This window comes from Podarcis erhardii (genome assembly GCF_964252035.2).
Source record: "Podarcis erhardii genome assembly, chromosome: 2".
In the NCBI taxonomy this organism is placed as follows: Eukaryota; Metazoa; Chordata; class Lepidosauria; order Squamata; family Lacertidae; genus Podarcis; species Podarcis erhardii.
Window position 1 is genome coordinate 122,574,003 of NC_138498.1, and position 20,307 is coordinate 122,594,309.

The 20,307-nt window shown below is 47.4% G+C and overlaps 2 protein-coding genes across 2 annotated transcripts in view; one reads left to right on the top strand and one right to left on the bottom strand.

Moving 5' to 3' along the window:
- Window positions 1–1,155: 1,155 nt before the first annotated feature.
- Window positions 1,156–20,307, top strand: part of LOC309336731 (uncharacterized protein) — a 53,963-nt gene continuing 34,811 nt past the window's right edge. The window contains exon 1 of the mRNA XM_081852981.1: window positions 1,156–1,242. The gene's annotated coding sequence lies outside the window, so the exon portion shown is untranslated. The remainder of the gene's footprint in view (window positions 1,243–20,307) is intronic.
- Window positions 11,164–19,636, bottom strand: LOC309336983 (uncharacterized protein). The gene is made up of 3 exons (XM_081853570.1): window positions 19,451–19,636; window positions 15,010–15,146; window positions 11,164–13,197 (listed from the first exon to the last, which is right to left on the bottom strand). The coding sequence occupies exons 2-3, from the start codon at window positions 15,071–15,073 to the stop codon at window positions 11,918–11,920; spliced, it is 1,344 nt and encodes a 447-aa protein (XP_081709696.1). The 5' UTR covers window positions 15,074–15,146; window positions 19,451–19,636; the 3' UTR covers window positions 11,164–11,917.

Below are 20,307 nucleotides of genomic sequence, written 5' to 3' on the forward strand. Positions count from 1 at the left end.
CGGCGGCGCTGGAGGCGTTGCAGAAGCGCCCTGGGGAAAGGCGCGCGCGGAGGAGAGGCTGCAAAGCGCCCAGGTGCGACTTTTGTGGGGCAGTGAAAGGAAAGAAGGGGGGAGGGAACCCAAGGAGGGTTTGTTTGAGGGGGAATGGAGGAGAAACACCCCCCCTCCCGCCTCCCACGCGGAGCACTTTCCCCCGGGAAATGCACGGGGTGGGGTCGTGGATGATCCGCGCTGCGCCCTTGCGTCCTGCGGCCCAGGGTGCTGCAGGATCGCCAATGCAAGGACCCCCCCTTTTAAAAGCAACCCCCCCAGCTGTGAATAGAAAGGCGCAGGCTTCTGATGGGAGGGGGGAACATGGAGCATTGACAGGAGGAGAAACTCGCTATGGGGAAAGCAGCCTTGCTGGGGGGGGGTGTTAGAATTGCTGGGGAGGGTGGGGGAGTTGCACGCAGTGGCGTAGCGTGGGGGTGCAGGGGGGCCGGCCGCACCGGGCGCAACATCTGGGGGGGCGCGCTCGCCGCCTCCAGAGTTGCCGAAGAGCCTCGGGCGCCGAAGAGCCTCTGAACCGATGAGCTGTGTGCGCGTCCGGGCTGAAGGCGTCCGGCAGGCAGCGGCTCTCAGCGCTCGCCACGGTCCCCAGGCAGCCCCTCCTCACAGCCCCGCCGCTGCTGCAGCTGCTGGGCCATGTTGCATTTTCCTCGCCTCTCTGCCCTCCTCCTCCTCCGGGCAAGCGGCGTCGTTTGGGCGGCAGCGCCAGCGGCAACTCGCCTCAGATCACCTGACACGGACCCGCCGCCGCCGCCGTGGCTACTTTACCGTAAATACCCCAGCCCAGGCAGCAGCAAGAAGAAGCTGGCAGCGGCGGCAGGTTAGGGGTTAGGGGCGCAAATTACTTGCCTTGCCCTGGGTTGGGGGGCGCAAATTACTTGCCTTGCCCCGGGTGCTGACAACCCACGCTATGCCGCTGGTTGCACGAGACTTTTGCGCCCCCGGAGCTTTGAATGTCCGAGGTCATCAGAAAGCCTGATGGGTTTAAATGGGGGGGGGGGACCGCCGCGCTGAGGTCTTGGCTTCTAGGGTGGTTTCAAAGAGCAATGCAAAGAGTTTACCTTGAATCCCTGGATATTTTGTTCTCAGAAAAAGACTCGCCTTGGAAAGACATTCTCAAAGCAGACTTGATGTCTTCGCTGGAAAGAGAAGAACCAATTCTCGCGGCCTCTGGGGAAGGAGAGAGATTGGCAGGTACAGATTTTTGAACCGTCAAGGGAAATGGCTATACAGAAAAGGGAAGAGCACAAAGTAGCAAACTTGGGTAGCGTTAATCTTGAGCCACTCCCTTCCTTTAGGGAAAACCCAGAGATCAGTGTTAGAACACAGTCTTTGGATGTAGAAATTCTAAGGTTCAGCCCTGTCTTGGTGCAGAGCAGTGGTTTTCAACCAGTGTGCCCTGGCACCGTGGGGTGCCTTGGGCAACACCCACCTCTCTCCTTCCTTCCTTCCTTCCTTCCTTCCTTCCTTCCTTCCTTCCTTCCTTCCTTCCCTCCCTCCCTCCCTCCTCGGATGCCCTCTAGCATCTCTGCGTCCCAAAGGCTTGCACAGCTGTTTGTGGCCGCAGCCCTGGCTACAAGCTCCCTAGGCGAATGGTCCCTCTGGGGCTGGCCAGAGGGTGCTTCCCAAGCCCCTGTGGGGCAGTGTGAGGAGGCAGTGCAAGGAAGTGGGGCAGCTCAGAGACCTGGCCGGGCAACAGCAGCTGCCCAGAGGTCTCCCAAGGAGAAGGGAGAGCAGAGGAGGATGTTCGAAAAAGGGTGAGGGGCTGCCAGCTCTGTAGACAAGGGGTGACATAACTGGGCTCCTGAGCCCCACAGGGGTGCTGCAGAAAGATTGCATTTGGTTGGGAGAATTCTGGGCCCAAAAATGGTTGAAAACCTCTGCTGCAGAAGGATCTGAAGGCAAGGGAACAGACTGCTGATGTAAAGTGGGACATTGACCAGGATAGAATTCATATTGTCCTCCTGGAGGGCAGCATATTCAGAAGGTAAACCCAGCTTTTGGTTACAGATAGGTAGCCGTGTTGGTCTGCCATAGTCAAAACAAAACAAATTCCTTCCAGTAGCACCTTAAAGACCAACTAAGTCAGTTCTTGGTATGAGCTTTCGTGTGCATGCACACTTCTTCAGATACACTGAAACAGAAGTTTCCAGACCCTTCTATATAGTGAGAAGGTGGGGAGGGGTATTACTCAGAAGGGTGGTGGGAATGGGTGATTGGCAGATAGCTGTGATGAGCCTGTTGACGACTCTTAACGACTGCAATAGGTCTTACAGGAAAAAGCAAGGGGTGAAAAGGTGAAAAATGGCTTTGTCATGTATAATGAGATAAGAATCCAAGGTCTTTGTTCAGACCAGGTTTTTCCATGGTTTTGAGTTTGGTGATAAGTTGTAATTCAGCAGCTTCTCTTTCCAGTCTATTTCTGAAATTCCTTTGTAGTAAAACAGCTACTTTGAGATCTTGTATAGAATGTCCTGGGAGATTGAAATGTTCTCCTACTGGTTTCTCTGTCTTGTGATTCCTGATGTCCGATTTATGTCCGTTTATTCTTTGGCGTAAGGTCTGGCCTGTTTGTCCAATATAGAGAGCTGAAGGACACTGTTGGCATTTTATGGCATAAAATAAAACACTGTTGGCATTTTATGGCATAAAACTGTTGGCATTTTATGGCATAAAACTGTTGGCATTTTATGGCAGCTTTTGGTGTCTGCAAATAACATTAAATAATGCACCCATATACACAAAATTTGAAGTCCTTTGTTTTCTGCTGGAAATTCAAAAAAGTTTTGTTTTTCTCAAAATTCACCCCAGATGATGGGCGGAACAATGGGAATTCTAGGGAGACATCTATGCTATCATCAGAAACTCCTGCAGCTGAAGAAGGAAAAGAGATGGTTGCAGATGAAAGTGAACTTAAGAAGCATGGAGAAGAGAAATCCTCACCTTCTCTGGAGGTTAATGCCCATGAACCCCAGATCCTGCAGGAAGATGGACAAGGAAACAGCCAGAAAATATGTCCGGTGTGTGGGAAGTTATTTAGATATGAATCAAACTTTAAAAGGCATTGCAGAAGCCACACAGGGGAGAAGCCATTTAAGTGCACTGAGTGTGGAAAGAGCTTGAGCTCAAGTTGGAGCCTTCTTACACATCTAAGAACCCACACAGGGGTGAAACCGTTTAAATGTGTGGACTGTGGAAAGAGTTTCAGCGAGAGCAGTACCCTCCTTACACATATGAGAACACACACTGGGGAGAAACCATTTAAATGCACAGAATGTGGGAAAACCTTCAGTAGGAACACTCACCTTACTTCCCATCAGAGAACTCACACGGGGGAGAAACCTTTTAAATGCATGGAGTGTGGAAAGAGCTATACTGTTAGTAGTGGCCTTACTCAACATCAGAGAACCCACACAGGAGAAAAACCATTTAAATGTACAGAGTGCGGAAAGGGCTTCAAGCAGCCCAGCCACCTTACTATACATTACAGAACACACACTGGGGAGAAGCCATTGAAATGCATGGAATGCGGGAAGAGATTCAGCCAGCTGGTTAACCTGACTTCACATCAGAGAATACACACCGGGGATAAACCCTTTCAGTGCATGGAATGTGGGAAGAGCTTCACTGATAGTAGCGGCCTTGCTCAACATCAGAGAACTCACACAGGGGAGAAGCCCTTTAAATGTACGGAGTGCGGGAAAAGCTTCCAACGTCCCAGCCGCCTTACTCTACATTACAGAACCCACACCGGGGAGAAGCCATTTAAATGCCTGGAATGTGGGAAGAGCTTCAGGCAGCCCGGTCACCTTACTCTACATCAGACAACACACACACGGGAGAAACCATTTGAGTGTACGAAAAGTGGGAAGTGCTTCAGGAAGAATGGAAGCCTTGCTTCACATCACCAGACGCACACAGGAGGAACCATTTAGCTGCATGGGATGTGTGAAAAACTACTGTAAGCTCACTCAGCTTACCTTACATTACATTAGAGAACACACTGGGCAGAAGCCATTTGGAAACGGGGAATGTGGGAGAAAGTTTATTTACGGGAGTAGACTATGCCTACAATAACACACACTGGAGAGGAACCCTTTAAATGCATCAGCGTGGAAAGAACTTTTATGACAGCATCAGTCTCATTCCTTGAGGCCTTTTTTTTTTTTTTTTTTTTTGCCCTTGGCAACATTCAAGGTCCCCCCACCCATCCCTCTCGCTGCCTTCCCAAAGCCAGGTAAACAAGGCGCTGGGCTTTGAGGAGGAGGCATGAAGGCTCTCAGAGGGTCCTAAAGGCTTCCCACCTGTCAGGGTGCAGTCAGCAGCTCCTGGCCCAGGAAAGCATAAAGACAAGGAAAAGTTTCTTACAGTCCTTTCCCCTCCCCTCCCCAAGCTTACAGAGAGAGGGCACAGAACCCAGCCTCTTGGATAATGGCCGTTGTCCCGAGTGAATCTCCACCCCCAGTCTCTCCCACTTTCTCACTCATCATCATCGCCTCCTCTACGGGTGCCACGTGCCCTCTGTCTTTGAGTTCTTTGCTCTCCTACTTTTAAGGCTTGCCGGGTTCTGGGAGATGGTGGGTCTGGAATGTTTTCTAGTGGCAACTGATCAGCCTGCTGCTGCTCTGCCTCTCCCATCATTTCCCAACTTTTCCCCTCATCTGCCTCTAAGCCGTTGTAACCTCAAACCCGTTGTAAATCTGTACAGTCTTCCTCCTCCCTGAAAGGGTCAGGATGGGGTCTCCACTCCTCCTCCTCAACCTAGCCCCTCACACCACCTCCTTCCCAAACTCTAGTAAGCATTTCCTCAGCTTAGGGAAGAAGAGTTAGGATTTGGTATCCCGCTTTATCACTATCCGAAGGAGTCTCAAAGCAGCTAACATTCTCCTTTCCCTTCCTCCCCAACAACAAACACTCTGTGAGGTGAGTGGGGCTGAGAGACTTCAGAGAAGTGTGACTAGCCCAAGGTCACCCAGCAGCTGCATGTGGAGGAGCGGGGAAGTGAACCCGGTTCACCAGATTACGAGTCCACCACTCTTAACCACTACACCACACCCTGCCAGAGCCTCTCACCTCCTTCCCAAATCCCAACACTTCACTTCCCCAGCTTTCGGAAGGCTGTGCAAGTGCGAGGGGCATCAAATTTTGGACTCCCCTGCAATGTGACAAGGCAATGGGGGGTGCCTGTGGGTTGTGTAGAAGTACTTTTGCAGGAGACTGAGAAAGAGGTGGAAACTAGGCCGTTTTGGGGGTTCCCTTTATGCAAAGTTTGTTTCAGGATGCTTGACCTACAAAGGAGATAGAAACCCTAGATCAGAACTTTCCAAACTAAAGGGGTTTGCTTGCAAAACTGAATCACAGTGTTGCAAACCGATACATGTCCAAAAAGTGTGTCGCCAACGTGAAAAGTTAGGAAAGCTCTGCCCTAGATCTTGGACGTAGACTTTATTTGGATAAATAACAACAGTATTTGGAAGTTTATACAAAATGTAATTGACTATTAATATTTACATATGTATTAGGATAGTAATATCAAATTTATAAAAGAATGTGTGGGTTAGGGCGCTTTTTGTATATTGTATATTTGGTCGGGGGGTTCCTACCCATTTTTGTGCCTTTTTCTCTTCTCTTTTTCTTTGCATCACTTTATTCCGAAACCTTTTCAATAAAATATTAATAAAAGAAAGAAAGAAAAGAGAATGCTCACAATTTGTCTACTTATGTACAAGTGCTTGTGTGAAAGAAATTACACTCACGGATCTCTGCAGCTCAACCCAGCAATAAGGAATCTTTATGTTTGCAGTCTCAGGAGCAGAAACCACCACTGTCTGCGATAGTATGCTTGGGGTTTCCACAAAATTCTTAGTTTGAGTAGCCTACACAACTACACAGGGTTCCTCGCTTGCAGCGAATTCAAAGGTTTAGTCTCTGGCACGCCCTGCTATGTGCAATTGCTATTATTATTATTATTATTATTATTATTATTATTATTATTATTATTAATTAATTAATTAATTATTAATTAATTATTATTAATAATAATAATAATACCCCACCCATCTGGCTGGGTTACCCCAGCCACTCTAGGTAGCTTACAGCATATATTAACTACTTTGCTATGCCTCTGGTGTCTCCCAGCAGGCTATAGTGGAGCTCCTCCTCTAGCTCTGCTACAGTGATTGAGCTACTTCATCTAAGTCAGATATCCTCAACCTCGGTCCTCCAGATGTTTTTGGCCTACAACTTCCATGAACCCTACCTAGCAGGACCGGTGGTCAGGGATGATGGGAACTGTAGTCTCAAAACATCTGGAGGGCCAAGGTTGAGGAAGTCTGACTTAGATGAAGTAGCTCAATCACTGTAGCAGAGCTAGAGGAGCCTGGTCTAAGGGCCCAGGGCCCCAGGGTCCAGCTCCACTGATGGCTGGGACAACCAGTGACATGTTTAATAAAGCATTTAAAACTGAACCAGCACTGTGGCTCACCTGATCATATAACAGCATATTGGAGTGTGCTAATGTGGCAGCTCGACTTGTGACTGAGGAGCAGCCGCCGAGACCATGTAACACTGGTCCTGAAAGATGTACATTGGCTCCCGGTACGTTACCAAGCACATTTCAAAGTGTTGGTGCTGACCTTTAAAGCCCTAAAGGGCCTTGGCCCAGTATACCTGAAGGAGCACCTCCACCTCCATCGTTCAGCCCAGACACTGAGGTCCAGCTCCGAGGGCCATCTGGTGGTTGCCTCCCTGCGAGAAGCGAGGTTACAGGGAACAAGGCAAAGGGCCTTCTTGGTAGTGGCGCCCGCCCTGTGGAACGCCCTCCCACCAGATGTCAAGGAAATAAACAACTATCTGATTTTTAGAGGCCATCTGAAGGCTGTTTAGGGAAGTTTTTAACGTATGTTTTATCGCTTTATTAATAATATTCTCTTGGGAGCCGCCCAGAGCGGCTGGGGACGGGGCCTTCAGCTGGTAAGCTCATACTGCCCAACTAACCAGGATGTAAAAATCTTGCCATCAGTAATTATTATTATTATTATTATTATTATTATTATTATTATTATTATTATTATTATTATTTTATTTGTACCCCGCCCAGCTGGCTGGGCTTCCCCAGCCACTCTGGGCGGCTTCCAACAAAGATTAAAAATACATTAAAATGTCACACATTAAAAACTTCCCTGAACAGGGCTGCCTTCAGATGTCTTCTAAATGTCAGGTAGTTGTTTATCTCTTTGACATCTGCTGGAAGGGCGTTCCACAGGGCGGGTGCCACTACTGAAAAGGCCCTCTGTCTGGTTCCCTGTAGCTTTGCTTCTCGCAGTGAGGGAACTGCAAGAACGCTCTCAGCGCTGGACCTCAGTGTCCAGGCAGAACGATGGGGGTGGAGACGCTCCTTCAGGTATACTGGGCCGAGGCCGTTTAGGGCCTTAAAGGTCAGCACCAACACTTTGATTTGTGCTCTGAAACGTACTGGGAGCCAATGTAGGTCTTTCAAGACCGGTGTTATATGGTCTCGGCGGCCGCTCCCAGTCACCAGTCTAGCTGCCGCATTCTGGATTAGTTGTAGTTTCCAGGTCACCTTCAAAGGTAGCCCCACGTAGATCGCATTGCAGTAGTCCAAGCAGGACTGTAATGGCAGGATCCCAAGGAGAGCTGGCTTCAGGCACCAGACTCGTGGGCAGACCAACTCTACGTTACAAAGATGTCTGCAAGCACCGCATGCAGACCTGCAACACCAATCCCTCCATGTGAGAATCCCTTTCAGACAACCGCAGTGCCTGGGGACAGTCATGTTCTGCATCCATTGCAGCGACCACAGGAGGAATGACTTAGGAGAAGTGTAGAGAGAAGAGACGCCATGGTTCATCTGCAACAGCGCAAATGAACACGTTTATCTGCCCAAGCTGCAATGGAATATAATAATAGTAATAATAATTTATTATTTGTACCCCGCCCATCTGGCTGGGTTTCCCCAGCCACTCTGGGCGGCTTCCATAAAAACCAAAAATACACTAAAATATCACAGATTAAAAACTTCCCTGGACAGGGCTGCCTTAAGATGTTTTCTGAATGTCAGGTAGTTATTTATCGCTTTGACATCTGATGGGAGGGCGTTCCACAGGGCAGGCGCCACTACCGAGAAAGCCCTCTGCCTAGTTCCCTGTAGCTTTGCTTCTCGCAATGAGGGAACCGCCAAAAGGCCCTCGGTGCTGGACCTCAGCGTCCGGGCAGAATGATGGGGGTGGAGACGCTCCTTCAGGTATACTGGGCCGAGGCCGTTTAGGGCTTTAAAGGTCAACACCAGCACTTTGAATTGTGCTCAGAAACGTACTGGGAGCCAATGTAGGTCTTTCAAGACCGGTGTTATGTGGTCTCGGTGGCCGCCCCCAGTCACCAGTCTAGCTGCTGCATTCTGGATTAGCTGTAGCTTCCGAGTCACCTTCAAAGGTAGCCCCACGTAGAGTGCATTGCAGTAGTCCAAGCGGGAGATAACTAGAGCATGCACCACTCTGGCGAGACAGTCCGCAGGCAGGTAGGGTCTCAGCCTGCATACCAGGTGGAGTTGGTAGACAATAGAATAGATCTCTCCCCTATCGATCTCTGCAGCCACTGTAGGTTTTCTAACCTTCCAACAGCCGATTTCACCCCCAAAGGTGCACACCTCCCGAAACAGATGGATGCCAACTAAATACCATACCCACAATTCATGTACATAAGTTCCCAGTGGCTCTAATGTTCCTGGACACCTTTAGGGCATCTGACAGGGTGGAATGGGGATTCCTCAAGGCTTTCTTGGCACAATTAGGACTTGGAAAACAATTTTTGCGTCTTAACCAAATGTGTTCCACTTTGCGGGCAGCCATTTGCACAAATGATATGGAGTATCTAATAATCAAAGTACTATAATCAAAGCCAATATGGAGTGTCAGTTTAGGACCTCCTGGAACACCGGCTGTGTCCTGTACAGCATCCTTAAAAACAGTATTCTTTTTCTGTGGTATCTGAAATCTGCTTTATTTAAAACACGTCAACAAAAGACCAACGAACGCATTTTAGTTTATGAAAGACATAAGTTTAACCCACAAAGTATCAAGGAAAATCAAAGGTGCATTATACATAGAAACTATTAGGATGCTAAGATTATGTGAGAAAATGAAACTATATTCAAGTATTAGGTAAATAGGGTGTTATACATGCGTGCTACATCAAGCAACTTAAAAGGAAAAAAAAGTCTTATCCACTGCTAAATCCTACAGTGGCCCTTCTAAATTTCCCCGGCCCTTTAGGTAAAGCTTCCTACATTTCCATTTTCCCCTGACTGCAAAGTATTAGAAGGGAACAGGCTTCTGGGGGGGTTTTACACGCAGGATAGCAGGAAGCAGTCTGGTGTCCAGGAATGAAGATTGCCTCCCATTTTTCTTATTTACATTCTCAAAAAACCTTGCGTGGTCCCGAACTTTGCCTCTTCACCTCTGCCATCCTTCCCATCACTTCCTGAAAGTTAGTTTCTACTCTCTCCAATACTTACTTACTTTACCTTCCTTCCCTCCCTCCCTCCCTCCTTCCTTCCTGCAACAATTCACATCTTGCAAAGGACAGGTATATCCCCAACCCAACTAAATCTTCATTTCCTGCCCCAGAAATTCTGCTAGGTTTTATTGTATGCTTTGCCAAGGTTTGCTGAATACAGGGAAATGTCAGCTTCCTTGAGAAGCCTGAGAAAGCTTTCATCCCTGTGCTTGTTCTTCATTTACAAACTCATCACTCCCAAACCCTAGTTAACCTTCCTCTCCCCAATGTTTTCATGGAATCATGGCATCTTAACCCCCTGCAATGTTGGAATTTTGGATAAAGCACCAGACAGATGTTTATCCAGCCTCTGCTTAAAAACCTCCACAACCTCCCGAGGGAGACTGTTCCACTGTTGAAGAGCTTACTGTCAGAAAGTTTTTCCATATGTTTAGTTGGAATCTCCTTTCTTGTAACTGGAAGACATGGGTTCGAGTCCTACCTTCCAGAGCAAGAGAAAACAAGCTTTCTCCATCTCCCATGTGACAGCCCTTCAGATATTTGAAGATGGCTCTCATACCTCCTCTTTTCCAGGCTAAACATACCTAGCTCCTTCAACCATTCCTCACAAGGCTCGGCTTCCAGATCCTTGACCATCCCTTCTAAAATAAGCTGAAGACCCTTGCAAGAAATTCTACGTCGTCTGCTCACTTCATTACTATGGGACTGCCTCTCCTGGTATGCCCCGCAGAGGACCCTAAGGTCCATGAATAAACATAATTTAGAGGTCCAGGGCCCTAAGGAAGTCAGACTATCGTCCACCAAGGCTAGGGCCTTTTCAGTGATGGCTCTGACCTGGTGGAATGCTCTGTCCCATGAGACCAGGGCCCTTCAGGATTTAACCTCCTTCTGTTGGGCCTGTATTCTGCCTCGCCTTTAATTTGAATTCAGCCTGATCTTTTATTTCCCTTCCCTTCCCCTTTTATGAAGATCACCTGCTCTGAGACCCCACAGCTAATTCTCCCCTGGCCTCCTCAATGGCCCAAATAGGACCAATTTAGCCAGCTAGCCCCGGGGATTATCTAATTGATTTTTGAATTTTATTGTTATTCATGTTTTTATACTGTATTTTCTGCTGCTTTTATAATTAAGTGTTGAAAGTGTTTTAAATTTGTTATTAGCTGCCCTGAGCCCGGTTTCTGAACTAGGAAGGGCAGGATATAAATAAAAAAAAATATATTATTATTATTATTATTATTATTACTACTACTACTACTACAGCTGATTTTCCCACATACTATTTCTCCTGCCACCCCGGAAGTCATTCCTCTCTATGGCCACCCTGCCTATCCTAGGGTCCAAATTCCTGGCCTGTTGACTCCAGAGAAATGTAAGATGCTATTACCTCTCTAGTGCAGAAGAAAGATTAAAGTCAGTCCTGTTGGGTTCTCTCCAGGGAACAGCGAGGGCCTACCACCTTCTCCTTAAGTTGCAGGCTGACCCTGATAAGAACTTGTCAAGCAGTTCTTTTGCAATCAATTGTGATCACGGTTCGCTATTCCACTACACCTATAATTGGCATAGGAACGCTTGGAACGAAATGGTCAAACATTCTATTTTCTACAGTTCACAATACTTCTGCATGTATTACAGTGCAGTTCATTTCTCTCAAACGTTACTGTTTACAGAACCACTAGTCCAGCATCTAATTGATTGTACGAAATGAAAGCGTGCTCCTTAATCAATGTGCTTAGATTTTTCAGGTGTCGAATGACCTCTTCCTAACTTCCTTTCATTCTTACGGTGTTCCTGGGGTAGCTTCTTCCATGTGAAACAAGAGTGCTGTGTCACTGATGCTCTTTTGAGGTTCAATTAATTTGTTGGGGTTCCTGCTGGGTGCATTCTTTAGTGGAAGGTAACTCCTGTCCCTGAAGCGCTTTCCCCATTTCATACACCTATAGGTTTCCTTCTCTTTGTGGGTCCTTTGAGGAAGAGAAAGAGGAGTACTTTCTACAGTAAGGCCTGTACCCTCAAGAAAACGCCACACTGGGCATTCTTTGATGTAAAGGAAGGACACCTGCTAACACTAAACTCTTTCTTCACTCTACGTTCAAATGTGTTTACTGGTTGTGAAAATCAGACGCTGGACTAAATAAACTATGGGCCTGATCCACCAAGACACTTCTTTATATGCTCATTATCCTCTGTGTGTCTTCTTCGATTTAAAGGAAGGCGCTACTGCTCACACTAAGCCTTCCACATTCTCTGCACGTAAAAGCTCCCCCCCCCCCGAAAGCTGTGTCCCGTGATGGAAAATAAGCCGAGCTTACAGAAGCTTTTCCCACATCCAGCACATCTAAATGGTTCCTTCTGTGTGTTTTTTGTGGTGTAAAGTAAGGCTTTTCTTCTTTGCGAAGCTCCTCCCACATTCTGCACATTTAAACGGTTTCTCCCCAGTGTGTGTTCTGCTATGAGAAATGAGGTTACTGCTGTTACAAAACCTCTTCCCACACTCCCTGCACTCAAAGGGTTTCTCCCCTGTGTGGGTCCGGCGATGCGAAGCAAGGTTAATGAGCTGCCTGAAGCTCTTTCCACAGTCCAGGCATTTAAAAGGCTTCTCCCCGGTGTGGATTCTATAATGTAGAGTAAGGCGGCTGGGCTGTTGGAAGCTCTTTCCGCACTCCGTGCATTTAAACGGTTTCTCCCCTGTGTGGGTTCTCTGATGTTGAGCAAGGCCGCTACTATCAGTGAAGCTCTTCCCGCATTCCATGCACTTAAAGGGTTTCTCCCCGGTGTGTATTCTCTGATGGGAAGTAAGGTTAACCAGCTGGCTGAAGTTCTTCCCGCATTCCATGCATTTGAATGGCTTCTCCCCGGTGTGCGTTCTGTAATGTATAGTAAGGTGGTTGGGCTGCTTGAAACCCTTTCCGCACTCTGTGCATTTAAATGGTTTCTCCCCTGTGTGGGTTCTCTGATGTTGAGTAAGACCACTGCTGTCGCCAAAGCACTTCCCACATTCCATGCATTTAAATAGCTTCTCCTCTGTGTGGATAATGCTATGTGAAGTCAGATTAATGAGCTGATTGAAGGTCCGTCCACACTCAAAGCACTTAAATGGCTTCTCCCTCGTGTGTGTTCTCTGATGCAAAGTAAGTTGCGTGTTCCTACTGAAGGTTTTCCCACATTCTGTGCATTTAAATGGTTTCTCCCCAGTGTGTGTTCTCGTATGTGTAAGGAGGGTACTGCTCTCATGGAAACTCTTTCCGCACTCCATGCATTTAAACGGTTTCAGCCCGGTGTGGCTTCTTAGATGTTTAAGAAGGCTGCAGCTGGAGCTCAAGCTCTTTCCACACTCAGTGCACTTAAATGGCTTCTCCCCCGTGTGGCTTCTGCAATGCCTATTTAACTTTGACTCGTATCGAAATAACTTCCCACACACGGGACAAATTTTCTGCCTGTTTCCTTGTCCATCTTCCTGCAGGATTTGGGGTTCATGGGCATTAACCTCCAGAGAAGGTGAGGACTTTTCTTCTCCGTGCTTCTTAAATTCACTTTCATCTGCAACCATCTCTTTTCCTTCTTCAGCTGCAGGAGTTTCTGACGATAGCATAGAATTCCCATTATTCTGACCATCATCTGGGGGGAAGTTTGAGAAAAAGAAAACGTCTTTGAATTTTCAGCAGAAAACAAATGATTTCAAACTCTGTGTACCTCAGGTTAAGTACTTAATTCGTTCCAGAGGTCCGTTCTTAACCTGAAACTGTTCTTAACCTGAAGACCACTTTAGCTAATGGGGCCTCCTGCTGCTGCCGTGCCGGAGTACGATTTCTGTTCTCATCCTGAAGCAAAGTTCTTAACCCAAGGTACTAATTCTGGGTTAGCAGAGTCTGTAACCTGAAGCATATGTAACCTGAAGCGTATGTAACCCGAGGTACCACTGTATAGGGGTGAATTTTTTATGTTATTTGCAGACACCAAAAGCTGGGTTTACCTTCTGAATATGCTGCCCTCCAGGAGGACAATATAAACTCCATCCTGGCCAATATCCCACAGGCACAGATGTGTCTGTTCCTTTGCCTTCAGATCCCTCTGCAGCAGAGGTTTTCAACCTTTTTTGGGCCCATGTCTCCCTCAACCAACCGCAATAATTCTGCAGCACCCCTGTGGGGCTCAGGAGCCCAGTTATGTCACCCCTTGTCTGCAGAGCTGGCAGCCCCTCACCCTTTTTTGAACACCCTCCTCTGCTCTCCCTTCTCCTTGGGAGACCTCTGGCCAGCTGCTGTTGCTCGGCCAGGTCTCTGAGCTGCCCCACTTCCTTGCACTGCCTCCTCACACTGCCCCACAGGGGCCTGGGAAGCACCCCCTGGCCAGCCCCAGAGGACCATTCACCTGCGGAGCTTGTAGCCAGGGCTGCGGCCACAAACAGCTGTGCAAGCCTTTGGGACGCAGAGACGCAAAAGGGCACCCGAGGAGGCAGGGGAGGAAAGAGGGACGGGGGCCAATGTAACCTGGGGAGCCCCTGAGCATCCTTCAAGGCACCCCAGGGTGCCACAGCACACTGACTGAAAACCACTGCTCTGGAGGGTTTCAGATTGGCGCTCTGTTGATTGCAAGGACAGGACTGAGCCTTCGGATTTCTACATTCAAAGACTGTGTTCCTGTTGAATGGTTTCTTTAAATTTTAGGTTTCATTATTGTTTCACAAGATGTGTACAGTGGTACCTCGGGTTACATACCCTTCAGGTTACATATGCTTCAGATTACAGACTCCGCTAACCCAGAAATAGTACCTCAGGTTGAGAACTTTGCTTCAGGATGAGAACAGAAATTGTGCTCCGGCAGCGTGGCGGCAGCAGGAGGCCCCATTAGCTAAAGTGGTGCTTCAGGTTAAGAACAGTTTCAGGTTAAGAATGGACCTCCCGAAAGAATTAAGTACTTAACCCGAGGTATGTTTAAGGGCGGGAGCAAATAGCATGACCTAGTTTTACAGCTGTGAAGCAGTATAGCAGGTGCTGTTAAGTTATGTTACTTAAGCTCTTGGGTAAAGTATATTAAGAGCAGCATGAATCTCTCTCGGTACCCTGGTGGATGGGTTACACTTATTGATATAATGTAATTTAGTGTAAAATGAGTTTTTGTTTTTGTTATTAAACCAAGCAAAAGTTACTTGGTGTGGTCTCCCCAGCATGCTTACTGCAGCCCAACTAATCTGCAAAAACGCTAACAGTTCTAACACTGATCTCTGGGTTCTCCACCACCAAGCATAGCTGTCAACTTTACTTGTGTGGAATCCTGTTCGGAATAAGGGAATTGCCCTTTAAAAAAGGGAAACGTTGACAGCTATGCCACCAAGGCAGGGTTGGCCCAAGGTCAAGGCAACCCAGGTTTGCAGGTTTGTGTTATATTCCAACTATAACCTTTCCCATTATGGGTTAAAAAAATCTGTACCTGCCATTCTCTCTCCTTCCTCAGAGACTTGGCAAAGTGGTTCTTTTCCTTCCAACGAAGACATCCAAGTCCACTGGGAGAATTTCTTTCCAAGGCTAGGTATTTCTGGGAACAAAATACCCTGGGATCTTCTTAATCTGTATATTAAGAGGGATCGAGAAATGGAGGTACAGGTAAGGTAAAAATCATGCTAGGCAGAATGCTTCCCCCCCCCCAAAAAAAGAAACTCATCTGGATTAAGCGATGCAAATTATGAACCTGAACATGTGTGAATTTGGAAAGAGAATCTTCCTTTTCCAACGGAAGACAACAATGTAGTTGTTTTTCCAGAATTTCTGTCCCCCATTAGGCATGCCATGAGCCTTGACAGTGATTCTGAGTCCAGGACTTGTAGCTAGGATCCAGCTGCTCCCAGCACTGCTCGTAAACTGCACTAAGAAGCTGCATTAGGGCTTCTGGATAAAAGGTAAAGGGACCGCTGACCATTAGGTCCAGTCGTGGACGATTCTGGGGTTGCGGCGCTCATCTCGCTTTATTGGCCGAGGGAGCCGGCGTACAGCTTCCGGGTCATGTGGCCAGCATGACTAAGCCGCTTCTGGCGAACCAGAGCAGCGCACGGAAACACCGTTTACCTTCCCGCTGGAGCGGTACCTATTTATCTACTTGCACTGTTTGGGGTGCTTTCGAACTGCTAGGTTGGCAGGAGCAGGGACCGAGCAACGGGAGCTCACCCCGTTGCGGGGATTCGAACCACCAACCTTCTGATCGGCAAGCCCTAGGCTCTGTGGTTTAACCCACAGCGCCACCCGCGTCCCTTCTGGACTAAAAGGCAGCTCTAGTGATAAAATTCTCTCTCTGCACGTCATTCCCACTGATGAGAAGATGCAGACTGATACTTAGCTGGGCCGTGGGAGTACCTGCCATCACCTGCTCTTGATTTTTCTTTTTGAGTTTTAATTATTTATTAACGTTCTTATGTTACATCGGTAAACATTATCATATTACATCACGAGGCTTATTACAATATAATTTTCAGCATGTATACAAACTTTATACAGTGGTACCTCGGATTAAGAACTGAAATCGTTCCGGAGGTCCGTTCTTAACCTGAAATTGTTCTTAATCTGAAGCTCCACTTTAACTAATGCGGCCTCCAGCTGCCGCCACGCGATTTCTGTTCTCATCCTGAAGCAAAGTTCTTAACCCGAGGTACTATTTCTGGGTTAGTGGAGTCTGTAACCTGAAGTGTCTGTAACCTGAAGTGTCTGTAACCTGAGGTACCACTGTATACAAAGTTTATTTTAAAAGTAGCCCATAGATCAAGACCATAAGGGGAGGGAAACACAAGAGTCATACTGAGTCCAAACCAAAGGCCAAGCAGAACAGCTTTGTCTTGCAGGCCCTACGGAAGGATTTCAAGTCCCGCAGGGCCCTAGTCTCTTGTGACAGAGCGTTCCACCAAGTTGGGGCCAGTACTGAAAAGGCCCTGGCCCTAGTTGAGACCAGTCTTACCACCTTGCGACCTGGGACCTCCAAAATGTTGTCATTTGTGGACCTTAAGGTCCTCTGCAGGGCATACCAGGAGCGATGGAAAGAAGATAAAGTCCCTACCAGAGAAGATCGGCAATTCAAGTTGATGGATTATGCCGAAATGGCTAAAATGACCGGAAGACTCAAAAATCAGGAAGACCAAAATGTTAATAAGGAATGGGGAAAATTTATAATTTATCTTAAAAAACCATTGTAAACAGTTAAAATCCGTTAGTAGGATTGGAAAAACACTTGTAGTTTCATGGTGAATTTTGGACACAATGGAGATATTGTGTCCAAATATCTATTTGGATAATCCAAATAAATATTTGGATTATTATAAAATATGCAGGAGGAAAGGACCCACAAAGGGGAGGAGGGAAGTCCAGAAGATTCTGTGGAATCTTGTTTCTATGTTGTGTATGTGACTGTAAAATTTTAATCTGAAAAAACAAATAAATAAATTTATATATACAGTGGTACCTCGGGTTACATACGCTTCAGGTTACAGACTCCGCTAACCCAGAAATAGTACCTCAGGTTAAGAACTTAGCTTCAGGATGAGAACAGAAATCGTATGGCGGTGGCAGCGGGAGGCCCCATTAGCTAAAGTGGTACCTCAGGTTAAGAATAGTTTCAGGTTAAGAACGGACCTCCAGAATGAATTAAGTTCTTAATCCGAGGTACCATTGCATATATATATATATATATATATATATATATATATATATATATATGCAGGTTTTGGTGTCCTCGGGTGTCTTCCCGTGTAAAAGTTGGGGTGTCTAGGCGACGTTTCGACGAGGTCTCACTCGTCATCTTCAGGCTGGTGCTTTCGGCTTCTTGTTACTGGAACAGAGCAGGATCTCAGTGTTTGAGTTCCTATAAATACTGTAGAGGGGGTGTGGTGTATAGCCTCCAATGTTCTGGGCAGAGAGGAAGTTCCCAGGCTAGTGTGCCTTTTCTTCTTTTGTTCCTTAATTACTTTTGTTCCCCTATACACGAAGCCAAGCCAGAGCACAACTAAGTACAGTACAGCCATCTTCTCAGGAAAACTCTTCACAAAGTTCAAGAGGTCAAGACACAAAGACTTTAACAACTAATCCACACCTAATGACCCACCTAAGTGGTACTCAGGATATCACTCAAGAAATCACTCAAGATATCTCTCAAGTAATTAAGGAACAAAAGAAGAAAAGGCACACTAGCCTGGGAACTTCCTCTCTGCCCAGAACATTGGAGGCTATACACCACACCCCCTCTACAGTATTTATAGGAACTCAAACACTGAGATCCTGCTCTGTTCCAGTAACAAGAAGCCGAAAGCACCAGCCTGAAGATGACGAGTGAGACCTCGTCGAAACGTCGCCTAGACACCCCAACTTTTACACGGGAAGACACCCGAGGACACCAAAACCTGCATATATATATATATATATATATATAAAATTTCATATATATATGAAATTACAGGCTAATGAGCTTAACCAATATACTGGGAACATTGCGAGAAAGTATTGCTGAAGACAGATAGCAAGGATTTAGAGGAGCATATCTGTTCTTTTGAGGGATAAGTATTCGGAACCTGTGCTTTCAAAAGGGATCAAGAATGGTTTAGAGTTCAGGGTGAGCACTCAAAACACGTGAGCTGGGGCTGCACAAATTGTTCAGGGCGGCTAAAACAGAAAGGGATGGAGAGAAGTTAGAAAAGGATCTGCCGGAAATGATCCTTCATCGTTTTGTGTGTTTTTAAGCTGAAACGTGGTCAACCCAGCAGGCTTTTTTTGTGTCTCCTGCTCCATCCTCCCAGTTCCAAGGAGAGGGGATAACAGCCTTCCAGCAAATCACTACTAGACCCTATAACTAGGTCAGCAAAGACCAAAAAAAGGAGCATATTCAGCACTCAAGACTGAAGGAGGAACCCAGGCCGCCTGCTCTGCCAACCCCAATCCTCCTTCCCTTACCTGAGCTCGCTGCTTGGATATACAGTGGTGCCTTGCAAGACAAAAAGAATCCGTGAGTCTCTTCGTCTAGCGGTTTTTTCGTCTTGCGAAGCAAGCCCATTGACGGATTAGCGGATTAGCGCTATTAGCGGTTTAGCGGATAAGCGGCTTAGAAAAAGGGGGGGGGAGGAAAAAAACCCCGCAGGAACTCGCAAGACATTTTCGTCTTGCGAAGCAAGCCCATAGGGAAATTAGTTTTGCGAAGCACCTCCAAAACGGAAAACTCTTTTGTCTAGCGAGTTTTCCGTCTTGCGAGGCGTTTGTCTTGCGGGGCACCACTGTACTGACTTCTTCAAGTTGGTGCATTCAGAAATATATAGTATATATAGTGGTAGTGTTGTGCTGTATTATTTATGCGAATTGATTTTCTCTGGAGTTAAAGATCTGATTGGGACAAACCTAGTTATGCTGAGCTCGTATTCTGCACAATTTGTATAATGTGTGAAAACAAAACAAATTCCTTCCAGTAGCACCTTAAAGACCAACTAAGCTACTGGAAGGAATTTGTTTTGTTTTGACTATGGCAGACCAACACGGCTACCTATCTGTAACTGTATAATGTGTGGTTTGCTATGCCTAATAAAGGATATTTGGGTTTGATATATGTTACTCCACCCCAGCGAGGCTGCTTCCCCCATAGCGGGTTCCCCCCCTGTCTGGGCTGCATGTTCCCCCTTCCCCCTTTTTTTCAGAGCTGGGGGGGCGGAGAGGTTTTAAAAGGGGGGTCTTGCATTGGCGATCCTGCAGCACTTTGGGCCGAGCGCACAGCACGGGTCACCCACGACGCCGCCCCGCTGCATTTCCCGGGGGAAAGTGCTCCTCCGCGTGGGAGGCGCCTTTCCCCTCCATCCCCCCTCGTGCAAATCCTCCTTGGGTTCCCTCCCCCGCCTTTCCCCTCCCTCCCCCACAAAAGCCTCACCTGGCCGCCTCTCGCCTCCGCAGGAGCGTTTCCCTCCGCGGAGGAAGGAGCAGGGCGCTTCTGCAACGCCCCCAGCGCCGCCGCCTCTAGATTGCAACTTCCGGCTTCCCTGGGAAACAGAGCCCGGCCGGGTCAGTCGTCCAGCGGAGGACCGGGTCCCCCCCCTCCCTCCCTCCCTCTCTGCAACCCTTGCACCCCCCCCCCCTTTGCCTACTGCTGCAATGCAACTTCCGCACTCCATGCGCTTTCGTCGAATCATAGTGCAACAAAAAAAATTCCTTCCAGTAGCACCTTAAAGACCAACTAAGTCAGTTCTTGGTATGAGCTTTCGTGTGCATGCACACTTCTTCAGATACCATAGTGCAACAGTGTGACGCGGCAGCTAAAAAAGCCAATGCAATTCTGGGCTGCATCAATAGGAGTATGGCATCTAGATCAAGGGAAGTAATAGTGCCACTGTATTCTGCTCTGGTCAGACCTCACCTGGAGTACTGTGTCCAGTTCTGGGCACCACCGTTCAAGAAGGACACTGACAAACTGGAACGTGTCCAGAGGAGGGCAACCAAAATGGTCAAAGGCCTGGAAACGATGCCTTATGAGGAACGGCTAAGGGAGCTGGGCATGTTTAGCCTGGAGAAGAGGAGGTTAAGGGGTGATATGATAGCCATGTTCAAATATATAAAAGGATGTCACATAGAGGAGGGAGAAAAGTTGTTTTCTGCTGCTCCAGAGAAGCGGACACGGAGCAATGGTTCCAAACTACAAGAAAGAAGATTCCACCTAAACCTTAGGAAGAACTTCCTGACAGTAAGAGCTGTTTGACAGTGGAATTTGCTGCCCCGGAGT